The sequence below is a fragment of the Mytilus trossulus genome, chromosome 2 (assembly GCF_036588685.1).
Source record: "Mytilus trossulus isolate FHL-02 chromosome 2, PNRI_Mtr1.1.1.hap1, whole genome shotgun sequence".
In the NCBI taxonomy this organism is placed as follows: domain Eukaryota; kingdom Metazoa; phylum Mollusca; class Bivalvia; order Mytilida; family Mytilidae; genus Mytilus; species Mytilus trossulus.
In genome coordinates this window covers 21,713,105-21,727,135 of record NC_086374.1, presented here as the reverse complement: position 1 = coordinate 21,727,135, position 14,031 = coordinate 21,713,105, and the positions used below count along the sequence as shown (strand labels likewise).

The following is a 14,031-nucleotide window of genomic DNA, read 5'->3' as shown; positions in this document are numbered from 1 at the left end:
ATTTACTTGTATATTGGATAAAATACTGCCTTATTGTCTTATGAGTCCGTCAGATAAATCAAATAGAGCTAGTTGTACAAAATAAAAGTCCTTATGAGCTGATAAGATATAGGTTTTTGAAGAACTGTACATCTTACATGTTTAGATTGACAGTTGTTTATCATTGAAGAGAAAGATTCTTTGCTATGTCAGAAAAGCCACATATGGTGAAAGAATTTATAGAAGATTAAATCTGTAGTGGTTGTTTGAATATGATAATAAACAATACATGCACTTATTTCATATAGTTACCTCTAAGCTTGTAAAAAAAATTCAGTAATTATTAAATCGATGATATTAGCATAAAATGTCAGAGAAAAATACAGGTCATATTTGTAATAACAATGTAAAGTTTCATTATGATTTAAACCAACTCTATTTCAAATTCATTCCTATTGACAAAGCCAAATGAGGCATTCTGCACTTAAAGTTACAACAAATTGAATTCAAGTGATTTGCAACCAAACTACCACAGCCTGGCTAATCAACAGATTATGTAAATGCACTGAGGTATTTGAAAGGGAGTTTCTTTTGTATGGGGTTCACTACCAGGGACTTAGAAGTAAAACAAGGTATTTGGTACATGGAGGTGAATTAATTAAATAGTAAACATTTATGTAAATTTAAACTTTGGGTGAAATCAATTTACATTTCCGTAAATGCCACAATTTCATTGAAGATTGTATTCGAAAGTAATATGAATGAAAATATCCTCAGTGCTATACAAATTTTGAGCCTTGAATTCATCATCTAGAACCACCTTCAACTATTTAAGCTAGTTTTTGTAATTCCAAAAAATGAACTTCTGCAGCTGCTTATGAAGAAATGGCATTTAATTTTCTTATATAGATATAAATAGGAGCTGCTTAAACAATTATTTTCATATTAGTAAAACACATATGAAGATGTTACAGAAATCATTCATATTTTTACCAATTTCCTTCCAAATCGTCTTGTATTTTGATTTCTGGAAGAGCTGTTGATCAAGACTATGGGTATCATGAGTGGAGCAGGAGTTTTTAACTGGACTGTATTGCCTTCATTTCATTAGAGATCAAGTTGTGTAATTTTAAGTTTTCTTTGTTATGTAAGATGTTGATTATTGTTTCTATTCCATATTTTTTTCTTACTTTAGATCCTCAAGTTAATATGTTTAGTGAACACATTATATTGTATTGTAATGGATCGTAATTCTATAGTCTTAATGCACATTTAGTGTGACAAAAATGCAATTTCTTGACAGTCTGTCACTGTTCAAGTATATTCTAGGTATTATTTCCTCCTAAAAGTTATATGAAATTGTATACAGATGTAAGTTACATTACGAAATGAAGTAGTAATAACATAAAGTTATAATGAATACAATAAAACTATTATAATGTTATCTCATGTCAATTAAATGTTCAGCTGTTTCATGAGAGGATTTTGGCAAACTTATACATTTTGAAAATTGATAATTTTTTCTTGGATTTCTGATTCATTCACCATTTTTCATGTTTTTTTTCCCACCCTTTTTAAAAATAAATCTGAGTTAAAACACAACCATGATACACTTTGGCTTCATAAGAAATAGCAACATGTATCTCATTGATATATCATTTTTCCACAATCCAAAAGCATTCATTCAGCAATGGTGGATCAAGAACATTTTATAAAAGGGGCCAGCTGACTGCCATAAGAGGGGTCCTGCTACAGTCATGCTTCAGCAATTCACTATATAATCAACCAAATTTTTCCAATGAAGGGGCCCTGGATCCACCTATGTTCAGGGTCATTTAAAGCTGTCTATGTTATATAGATTTTGCTCTTAGTTGCCTTACCTTTGCAATGAATTTTGTTGCAAGGATTATTTATTTCTGTGTCCATTAGAGATCAGTTTATATTAAGTTTCCATACTTCTGAATTTGACAAATTTTCCTCAGTATAAATTACTGCTGTCAGAACTTAATAGATTCCATCAGGTTTATTAAGGGTAATCATTTTATTGTCTGTTAATATCCTGTCACGTTAGTATTGTCATCAATTTCCATGGAAACAAAAAGCCTTACAAATGATGGAACCATATTGACAGAAAAAAAACCGAATGAACAATTTTCTGTTTAAGTCAAGTTCAACTTTACATTGATACACAGTTACTAAGAAAAGGAGGAAGAAGCGGAATAAGAATTTCCAGGGCCCAAATAGATCAGAACTGGATAGTTTTGGGTCATCCATCATAAAGACGTTTTTGAATGGGTTACTCAGCAATATTGCATTAATTGAACAGTTTGAGCCCTGTTAATGTTCAAAGTTTTATAATAGTGGTATTGTAGGTATTTTGAACAGACTTACATGTCTAACACCTTTAACAAATATTATTGAAATGAGTCCATTATAAAGAATATTTCTTGACTCTTGTCTTCCCCTGTGTTCCAATAATTAACAATCATTTCATGAGGGGGATAGGAGGGGTCCTGATCCCAAAATCCCGGGCTTAAAAACACTAAATCCTGAGGTCCCGAAATTAAATAAAGTAAATCCCGGCATCCCGAAATCGGAAAAAAAGAATTCCCGGATCCCGAAAGGGTCAATCCTGAAATCCCGAGCTTAAAAACAGCCGATCCGGGAGTCCCGATAAAGGTCTTATCCCTCCTCTTTCATGTAGGTAATTAATGTAACTTCAATTCATTTAAAAAATGCATTACACAAAAATGTTGAAAAATGAAATAAAGGAATAGGTGTCCTCCTCCTCACCCCTCTTTTCCAAATGAATTTCTTCCTAATATATTTTTAAATTGAAAGCAGAATAACACTAATTGTTAATATTAAGCTTATGCATGTAATTTATCAACTCAGTTCTGTCAGGTACTACCTGCTGAAAGACATTGTATTTAATTAACCTTTGTGACTGTACCTCTGGCAAAGATTTATTCTGATATCTATGAGTCTTTTTAACAGTAAGATTATTTCATGACATAAGATTTCCGGCATGTCTTTTTAATTGGAATAGAATAATATTGATTCGTAAACGTACTCACAATTGATATCAAATTGATAAGATTTGTAAACTAACACACCTTTAAAAAAACAGGGTAAGAGCTTTTGGGCTCCTGATGTTCATTTTAATCAAAACACACTACCCTAGGTTTTTCAAATATTTTATTGGGAATTAGGATCAAAACTGACAGACTTTTTGATCTTTGAATGACAAATTATATTTCTAAGTAGGTTGAAAATTTGATTTGACAAAATCTTAAGTAAAGACGAAATATTTTTGAAGATATTGAGGGTTCTTTTAAATGACAAAAGAGATTAAGGAAAGATTGATACTAAATTAATGATATTTTGGTATGAGATTTTAAGGAAATAAAGAGGTTTTTTGTATGTATTACATGTTTAAGCATTTTCATAATTTTTGTAAATTCTTCAAGTTGGTCCGTAACATATTGATTCAAAGTCCAGTTTTAATATTGGTTAAATGTCAGTCAGACAGCAACGCAACAATTAAAGACCTCAAAAAGAGGCATGTCAGAGAGGTCATCATAACATTGCCCTCAATCAAAGTGAAGCCTATTGTTATTCATAATTTCGTGTGTAAATCTTGGAAATCTTGGGATAAAAATAGTTGAAAGAAATAATGATATTCTTGTAAATTAAGTTAATGTGGTTTCACTGAAAACAAAAAAAATTCAGGGTCTCAAAAAGAAAGACCAATTTATCATAATTTGATTTTTTTTTTATTAAATCAGTTAGTTAGGTTATAGAAATTTACTGCCAACAACACTGTTTTGTTGATAAATTGTTTTTCAAGTTTTTATCTTTTCACCTGACTTACACAAGAGAAAAGAAAAAGTGAGATTGATTCTGATAATACAGTAATAGAAAATAGAACATTGAAAAATAACATTCTTCAAGGAGATACACATTTTTTTGTTAATTTTCTTTTACAAATTAAAATAAGAAAACTAGAATATTTTTGACATGTGAAATAATCAAGGCTTAGATTGCATTTAACCCTGAAAACCTAGAGCACTATCAAGACTTCCTGTTCTGGGATAGATTACCAGGGGAGATACAAGCCTTGTTAGAGGGGAGTTTTTTCCTTCCTATCTTGATAAATGAAGAAGTACATACATTTTCTTTGTTTTGATTAGATTTACATGTTATTTGTAGAAATTCTATGAGGGAATCAAAGGAGGGGTCTTTAAATGAACATTTTAAAAGATCAAAATCAGGTTTAAGCTAAATTTACATGTTTAAAAAAGACGAACATTTACTCATCAGATACCAATTTTCATTGGTATCCGTGGATATGAAAATTGATTCCCACTTGTAAATAAATGAATCCACAGTATATATTTTATTTCAGGTCTTCTATATTATATAATACAATTTGTATGATTGTATTTTCCAATGTGTGTTTCAATGATGGCTTTAAATAATAAGTAAAAATAAGTTCCCTGTTATTGTTGCCCCCAGATGATGAGAAATCAGACTTGTAGCTGAACAATTGAATTACTAGTATATATTAGTCATCTGCAATTTGACCAAAGCTACAAATAATGGAAACATGTCTTCCTAAATCATGTACAGTTGATACTGATAGCATCTAATATGGCACCAAAGACAGAAAATACATGGCAAATTGTTATTGTTTAAAAGATGCTAATGAGGTTCCAGAAGGGGAAAGGCAGGAAAACACAATTGATTATACTGAGGTCTTGTTTTGGGAAATTCCAAATGTCCCGGTTATTTTACTGGATGAAGAAAGAAAACAGTTAAAAGAATGAACCATAACTAGAATAAGCTAGCCTTATGATGATTGTTACAAGATAATCTCATAATAAACTTTGGATTAATGAAGTCACAATGTGTTTTTGAATCCTCACCACATTTTTACAATAAAACTTGTCTGGCTTTTAATTTTTACAATTTTCGAAATTGCATAAAGTTATTGGATTTAAATCATTTACACCTCATTTACAATATTTTGATATTTGCAGATTTGTTATTCTTGAGTTAAAGGAAGTGCATTGTTTAGATAAGGCAGACTTTTTAATGGGGTCATGAATTCACATATGATAAAGTAGATGTTTGTCATTACGTCTTATAATCATATTATGCAGTTATCAACTTTCCTTTTGAATAACCTCACATAAACAACATACACACACAAATATATACACACTAACTAGATAAATCACACCTGTCAGTTTGGTATTCTCAAAGTACTTCAAAACATAACAAAAATTATTTTTAATTAAATCTGCATGTAAGTTGACAGGAAGATGAATTAGCTTAAGAGATATGTACAGAGAGATTGCGTTGATGGCTTTTGTTTTAGGATCTGCAAGGAGAGTAATTCCTCATTAAGCTGAAGCTGATCTGTTAATGATTTCTTATTCAGTCGACTGTTGTGAGACATAGTAAAAAAATGTACTGTAATTATTATATCTCATACTTTGTATAGTTTACATTTTTGTTCAACTTTACACAATCAAACTAAGTTCTGTCTACATTATGCATGTTCATACATAAAATTAGAGATTTTACAAAATTGTATAGCTGAGTCAATGGCAGTCATTTGTCCTGACACAACATAAACAAAGACATGTAAACAGCTAAATTGTTATTATGGCCATTAATCACTCAATGATTACAATTTGAAATGTTCAATTCCTTTTTTGCAAAAAATTTAAATTTAAAAAAAGAAAGTCACGAAATACTACAATTTTTGTAGTATTTCACGTAACTCATACTTTAACACTGAATTTATCTGTTGGGTGGCCAATCAATAAAGTATCATAAAGAATTCTTTAAAATTGCAAGTAAAAGGGAAAAGTTAAATTTTAATAAGTAATCCCGGACCCTTAATAAATTCATTATAACTTTGTGTAAAGGCCTTTTTATCTAATTTGTAAGAAGCTTATCACCCCACACAGTCAACCTAGGTTGAAACTATTCATTGAGACTTTATGCAATTTGACAACATGTCGGGTTTAATTTTTGAAATTGATTGTGGAAATGATCAAATATAGGCCATAGTTATAAAATTTTGCTACAAGGCTGTATAAAACAAAATTAGAAAATAACAAAACAAAACATGTATTGACTCCCCTGTTGTTAAAAGTTGAATATAAACCATGTATGGCAATGCAGCAAGGAAAATGGTGTATCATTCTTGTCTTTAAGTTTGTCTTTTTATCTTTTTCAGATTGAGTTTTGGCGTTGTGTGAATACATCAATTCCAGGTAAGTTTGACCACCTTTTATAAGTCCCCCACCACAAATTTGAAGGAGACTTCAGGTTTGCACTCTGTCCATCTGTCTGTCTGTCCATTAGTCATTCAGGCAATTCAATAGGGGACTCTGTATTTCAATGAGGTAAAAAAAAAAAGAAGACATCTTTGTTTTTGAAAACAGCTAACTGCAGAAAAAACATAGATCTCTGGGAAAATAAAGACGTTGTCATCTTACTAATTATACTCATATGTGTGACATTGATAATTATTAATATTACTTAACATGAATTTAAAAAAAAAAAAAACACTATTACTTGAAATTAGTACCGTAATCGAAATATTATACATCAGGAACAATGCAAGTTCACTTTTAAGTGCTTGTAGTATTAGAGAAAACATGACAGTTTATGGGAATTGAAAGGATGTATCTTTTAAGTGTCAAACAAATCCATCAACTTAAAAAAAACCATACTCAATTTCAGCCACTGGTTGGATACTCCCTAAAGGATATTAGAGAGTGTTTAATATTTACAAGGAAATTACTAAATCACATTAACTTAATTTAATTAGCCCTCAAATGTCTTATATTTTAATAAATTAACCATAAAAAGTGATTTAATTAAACTAAAGAATGCATGAGTCATGTTCCTGATTAACTGTCCATAGCTAAACAACAAAAATGACCTTTGTTGGTGTCTGTAGTTTTGACATGAGAGTGTCTGATGGAAAGTCGGTTGCACTGTTTTGAAAGTCATCTTCTATATTTGGAGTAATGATTAATAACTATTCAAATTATAATCTTTATGATATATGATGATTATAATTAGTCTACCTTCTTATGACCAATTGTTAATTTGAACACCAATTTGCTGTTTACAATTTGTAAAACCGAATAGACAGAAGCTTTAGTCTTGAAGGCTTTTTTACATGTTCATGTATATAGAAAGCAATTTTTTGCACAAAAAAAATCAGAATTATGGCTGTGTTTGGACAGACATGGCCGTCAGGAAAATGTCATTTTGATGTAAATGTTTAGTCATGTAAATATTAAACATGCCCTATCTTTTCATCTGAAATGCTGAATTTAACATTTATATTTTTTTTATTCACATTGTATTTAAACAATTTGACAATAAGAGGAGCCATGTTTGGTTAATCTTCTGACTGACTGGATTGTTTTATCTGAATAACAACAAAAGTTTATAAAATATAAATCTTTTATTTAGACTGAAGAAGTTTTATTTAATTTAATGGAAACCATCAATTGGGACTGGAATGATACATATAAGTGACTTATATTGAAGGTTATTTTACCAAGAAGAGTGTTTGGCCCCATATTTGACTTCATTGATTTGAATACTATAGGATTATTGCATGAATATTGGGGAAAATTGTCTCGAGTAGAATTTTATATTGACGAGCTTGCGAGTGCAATATATATGTTCTAGGAGGGACAATATTCCCTAGTATTCATGCAATAACCCTTATAGTGTATAGCAATATAATATTTGAAAGTAAAAATTGGTTTAAACTTAGATTTTGTCGTTGATGACAACATGAATTTTGAGGATTCATTGCACTAGTGCAATATTAGAATTTATTGCACGCTAACTTTTGGTTACATTTTATTGCATAGCAATGTAATATTTCCCACAGAAAGTAACCAAAAGTTAGCATGCAATGAATTCTAATATTGCACTAGTGCAATAAATCTTCAAAATCATGACGTCATCAACGAAAAAATCTTAATTTAAAACAATTTTTACATTCAAATATTATATTGCTATACAATAAAAGGGTTATTGCATGAATATTGGGGAATATTGTCCCTTGTAGAACAAATATTGCACTCGCAAGCTCGTGCAATATAGAATTCTACTCGGGACAATATTTCCCAATATTCATGCAATTACCCTATAATATTGCACACTTTTGATATGTTTTGTTAATATTGAGCTGTCTGTAATATAAGCCTGTTGGACTATTTCTAGAGTTCCTAATCAACTTGCCCATGAGTTTTTGGCAACATTCTAAAGCTATCAGATCATATTACCTTTATTATCATATTTCTGATTCATTTCAGTAATTATTTCACATTATAAATTATAATCTCATTATAATGAATTAAAAGCAACATTATTGTCTTCTGAAATGTGTATGTACTATGATATTGCTAGTTTGAAAATTATGGATATATGGAATTCAAACTCTGAGAATATGACCTGCTTATGCATACCCTTCAGAAGCACATTGAAGATACGACCCCTTCAGTTTTTGGTGTGGATTGGGTTGGTTTGTCTTTACTTTTTTATGTTGTGCTTTGTGTACTGTTGTTTTTCTTTTTTTCGTTTTTTTGCCATGCCATTGTCAGTTTGAATGTTCTTCTTGTATCTTATGCCTCTCTTTTATTTTTGCCAAGAAAAGTGGATTACGTCCATCATCATCAATCTGACATCACTAGTTTTGTCATTTTCAACGGTCATAGCTCTTTCTCCTGGATAGGAATCTCAGACTTGTAAGAATGCACCACAGAGGATGGTGAACCTATAAATGCATCAAGTCTTTTCAGTTCAGTGTTTCACAGGTTCCTACTTTTATTACTTCCATGCTAAATGTGGTTTTCTTGTATTTCTTTCAAGACCTTATGAAACAAAATTTTTGGCCAGTCTTATAGTAAATTATACTTACATACATGTACATGACATAGTAGAAATATTAAAGAATTATGTTTTGCAGTAACTCTGTGAATGAGTGAGGTTTATTATTAAGTGATAAGGCAACAGCATCAATTATTTACACTCATTTTCCTGTATCTTGACATTGCATGGCATTTAGTCAGGAGTTATGACTCTCAATATAGCCTCTTATGACATGAATTATAGAAATATTGCCATCAATTTTCCAGCACTAAGTATGTGTCTTAGTTGAAGACATGATGTATACTTCCCACAGAGAGGGAAGAATTATGCTTTTAATACTTTTTGCAACATCTTCAACAGCACTAGTAACTTAGAAATTAACAATTTAATGTTTGTGCAAGACGGAACAAAAGACTAAAATGCACAAAAAACAAGAGACTTTGGTTATAGAAATGTTGTCTCTCGAAATCTCTACACTACAGTAATAATTGAGACGAAGAAATTATTGAAAGTTTTCGTGTATTTGCATTATTATTTTGGGTCTTTAATTGTACTTTAAAATATCATATATAATTTGAAAACATAAAAGTATAATTCCATACAATGAGAATGGCTTGTACATGTTTTAAGTAACTCTTAGTCAAATTATGTTTCTGCAAAAAATTTCAAGGAGGCCTAATTAGCAATGTGAATAATTCAACAATTATCTACTTGAAACTGACAAGTGACGCCTTTTATAATACATATTTTTGTCAGTCTCTGTGACAAACCAATCGTGAAAGGCCTAATTGTGTTCAATTTAATTCTCTAAAAGCTCAAGAAGTATGTTGACTTTTCAGCAAATGAGAAGTGAAAGTTTGTCAATGGGCTTGAACAAACAGCCCAAGGAAGAGGCATTGTACCAAACAAATGTTTAATACAGTAGCAGATAGCTGTTTTAAATGGACGATTATTGTAACTTTGAAAAGATGGCAGTGAAAAGCAAATAGTGTGTCCACTAGTGTCAACATTGTTTACCTGGTCAGCTTTATTAAGCTACTTTAATTTAGCTGTCAATTGTATTTATTCAGTTTGTCAATACAGTTTAGATTCACATTTGTTTTGCAACTTTTGATGTTTAACTGGTTTATTTTTTCATGTGATTAGAGGGAGAATCTTTTTTCAAAGATCTTTTGTTCATTTATACAATCTTTTTTATTGAAAGTTTTCATCTGAGATTTAAAGAGTTAATTGTAGTTTATAATCTGAGAGGTCAAGGTGTTTGTGTGTTGTTAACTAACAAATTATGTTTGAATGGAAGTGGTCAGTTAAAGAAAGTCTCAACTACTTAAAAATTCTTTACAGGGACATTTGTGGTTTTCCTCAATATTTTGATAAGAATTTAAGTGATGTGCTGGCAAATTGACTCCAACCAATTCAAGTAGGAAGTTGAGAGGTTCTTTTGCAAAATGTTTGAAAAATATTTTCATCATGTTCTCGTGACAAAAATTTGATATTTTTTTGTGGGTTTCATGATTTGAGAAAGTTTGTTGACACCAGCCCTCACCCTGTGGTGTTGGTCATAAGAGCAACAGGTGACATTTTGAAAATGTCAAATGTCAGATTTCAGATGCTCTAATTGGTACCAAAGGCAGGTGTTTCTTCTTGAACTTTGCATGACTTTCAAATACCCCAAGTCAGATAATAACTACAAACATAATAGTAGTGAACTTGGAAATGATATCTGACATTCTTGGTGTTCAGAATATGAACTTTGTATACATGTACTTTTCACTGTTGACCCAACTTTACTTCAATCAGAGTTTTTGCAGTTTCTATTTATGAGTGACTTGTACACATTTACATCAAGATGTCCTTAAAATACAATTTGAGGTACCTAGCTGTGGTTTATCCTAAGGTCACATAAATGAAATAACAAGTGCCCATGTCATGGTGGAGGTGGCATTAAAGTGTTACCCTTGTCTCACAGTCCTGTCCCTCTGGTTGTCCTGTCTGTACGTTCCTAAATTTGTTTCTGTTCTCTAACTTTAGTTTGCCCTTTAAAATGTTTTAAAACTTATACACATTGCTTAATTACCATGTAAAGCACAGATCAAGTTCGAAATTTGGTTGTGTCATTTTAACAGTCCATGAGTTATGCCCCTTTATAAACATAAACATTGCTGAATTTTTTGTTTCCATTCTCTCACTTAGTTTGTCTCTTGAAACCTTATACACAATGCTTATTACCTACACACCTCAAAAGTTACTTTTTTTTTCATAATTAAATATTTGTTAAAATGTTACTTTTACCATTCTTGAGTTATGCCCCTTTATAAATTTAAAAGTGACTGAACCTGTCATTTTCATAATCTAACTTTCAAGTTTGCCTCAACCCAGTTATGAAACAATGTTTATAATCACAAAATCCTGCATCTGTATGTGGAAATTGACTTGTGTATATTCACAAGCGAGGGTATCGTGGCCCATAGGCATACTCTCCAGTTATTTTTCTTTAAAAATCATTAAAAAGTGTTGTTTTTTTTTATTTCACGTTAACCTTATTGTTATACTAAATTTTTTTTTTTTTTTAAAGTTTGTAAAGTCATTTCTCAAGTTTAAGTTTAATTAAATTCCTGGAATCAGAACTATTTATACATAACAAAAAAAGATTTTATATAGCATATTTTCTTAGTGCAGCATATTTTTTACTATGACTGAACTGAATGCAATTTATTGTAATAAATATTTACAATTTGACACTGAGCTGTTTTTTTACATGACACTTTTTCAATTTTAACAATTTTCCTAGGTTTTGTATGAACATGTCCATTGTGACACTATTGTTCTTTAAATTAAATGTCCTGACAGAAATGATTCAATATTTAAGCAGGGGATCACATTTTTCTCATTACTGCAACAAATATTGAAGTTGTGTTTTAGCAACACCAATCTATTGAAAAAGCTGGTAGATTTAATAAGATAAACAGGCTAAAAATATTAGAAAATAGATTATTTAATTGGCAGGAAAGATAAATAACTCTAAAACTTGTATATTTACTGTTGAAATTAACCATATGGTTGAAATTAATAAAAAAATATTTCATAGAGGGTTTAAATGAGAGTGTTTTCTATTTAATCTCTGAAAAGGTTATATGGTACAAAGAGTTAGCCACAGTACACAAGGATTGTTTAATATTAAGGAAATTTATGAACCATACTTTTAACTTTTTCTGGTTTGAGCATTCTTGTCAAGATGGTATAAATCTAGAGAAGTGCTTTAGACACACTATTTCCTCACTATTTTGCTAATTTTGTTTTGATTGATGGAAATACTCAAGTACTCAGAATGGCATCTAGGGCACGGGTTTTAAAACTTGAGAGTGCCTGCATCTTTACCTTTTAAAGTAAAGTAATAATGGTATGGTCTGAAAGTTTATAGTCATATATATCTATCAAGTATGAGAAGTTTGGACTTTCCTATAAGAACTTTAGGTATTCCTTACAGTCAGATACCCCTGGCCTGAGGAGTTGGTTTAACAATGAAAGACAGTCACTTTCAGAAAAGTGGATGTAAAAACACAAACTGCAAGCAGGTTAATGGAATTTGCATGCTTACAATTAATTGTTTTCTTTTCCTTCCCTGTGCATACCTTTTTATTTTCGTCAGATCTACTCCACATCTGGCCTTGTGTTTTCCTGAGTAAAACATGGTCTAATTAGCTATAATTAATTAACAAGATAAGATTATATGTTTATGACATCAATAAACAGTATAAAGAGACATACTGAGCCTATAGCTGATCTCTTTGAACCTTGAAGTCTTGAAGATGTAGCTATCAACATGTTCAATGAATGTTCTATCAATGGTATCCCTCCCACTACTTAATATCCTTTGCTACAGAGGTATTGAAAGGGATTGAATCTATATTGTCTGCAGGTGATTGATTTAGTAGGTACATATGATAGAAGGGCAAGTACTTGGCTTTTTTCTTAAAACAGTCCTACCCTAATACAAAAGAGACATAGATATTTTGATATATGGGCGAAGATATCAAGCTTCTGACATGTCATAACCTTGAATGAAGTGTTTTGTTCAAAATAGGCAATTGCTCTTAGGAAACTTAGTAAGCCCCATGTGTTGGGATTTGCACAAATTTGCTTTTAAGTTATAATAATAGACAAAATCATATACAAATGCTCCATGCAATTCCTAGATACAAACCTCTAGAACAATTTTATTTATGAAAAACATAGAAAATATCAGTAATAGCACAAGATATTAAATATTTGGATTTGAAAAAAGTTATTAAATGTTTTGTATATTTATACTGGTCAGTGGCGGATCTAGAAATTTTCATAAGTTGGGGCCCATTTGCTGCTCAAGAGGGGGCCCTTTACCGTCACTCTTCAGTGATTCCCTATATAATCAATCAAATTTTTTTCTCTAAAAGGGGGGGGGGCATGGACCCCCTGCACCCCCTAAATCTGCCTCCGCTGGTATTTGTATTCAACTAACTTATTATTAAATAATACATGTACTTTACATGTGCTACCTTTATTGATATTATAGATATACATTCCACCTAGCTATAAGTTGGGATTTCTTCACAGACTTCAAGTACCCAAATTCACCTTAAGGATAATAGATGTAATGAAGTCTACTAATATTGTTATGATATGTTGTACTAGTGAAATAAATTTACAAATACTCCAAAAACAATTTAAAGTTGATGGTTGACATGATTTAATAGTGTTTTCCAGAATTACTTTTCCAGGTGTTCTTCATAAGCTTTGGTACAAAATGTTTCTTGTAAATTTTAATACCTTTTTTTCAGTTAACTTGCTGTAGGTAAATAATAACACTATGAATATGAAGTTGCTGCTTAAATTTTTTGTCAAATTTGATACTTCTGAAATTCAGAATGTGGTACCTCAGATTTACCTATATTATTCAAGTTATGTTAAACCAAGATTGATACTTTACTAGTTTCAATTTTTGCACAAAATTTGCTTACTTTAAGAAATAACCTTGTCTAAGTATATCCAAGACTAAAAAATCTTCACTTATTCTGGACAAATGTAAAAAAAACGGTATATGTCAAAGATACCAGAGGCGAATTTAGGGAGGGGGCCCCCCTGGTTGCTTAATTA

The 14,031-nt window shown here is 30.8% G+C and overlaps 1 protein-coding gene across 1 annotated transcript in view; it reads left to right on the top strand.

Annotated features, from left to right (window-relative positions):
* Positions 1 to 14,031, top strand: part of LOC134706729 (reversion-inducing cysteine-rich protein with Kazal motifs-like) — a 56,119-nt gene that overhangs the window by 11,871 nt on the left and 30,217 nt on the right. Inside the window, exon 4 of the mRNA XM_063565926.1 lies at positions 6,233 to 6,269. Coding sequence (XP_063421996.1) covers positions 6,233 to 6,269 — 37 coding nt within the window. The remainder of the gene's footprint in view (positions 1 to 6,232; positions 6,270 to 14,031) is intronic.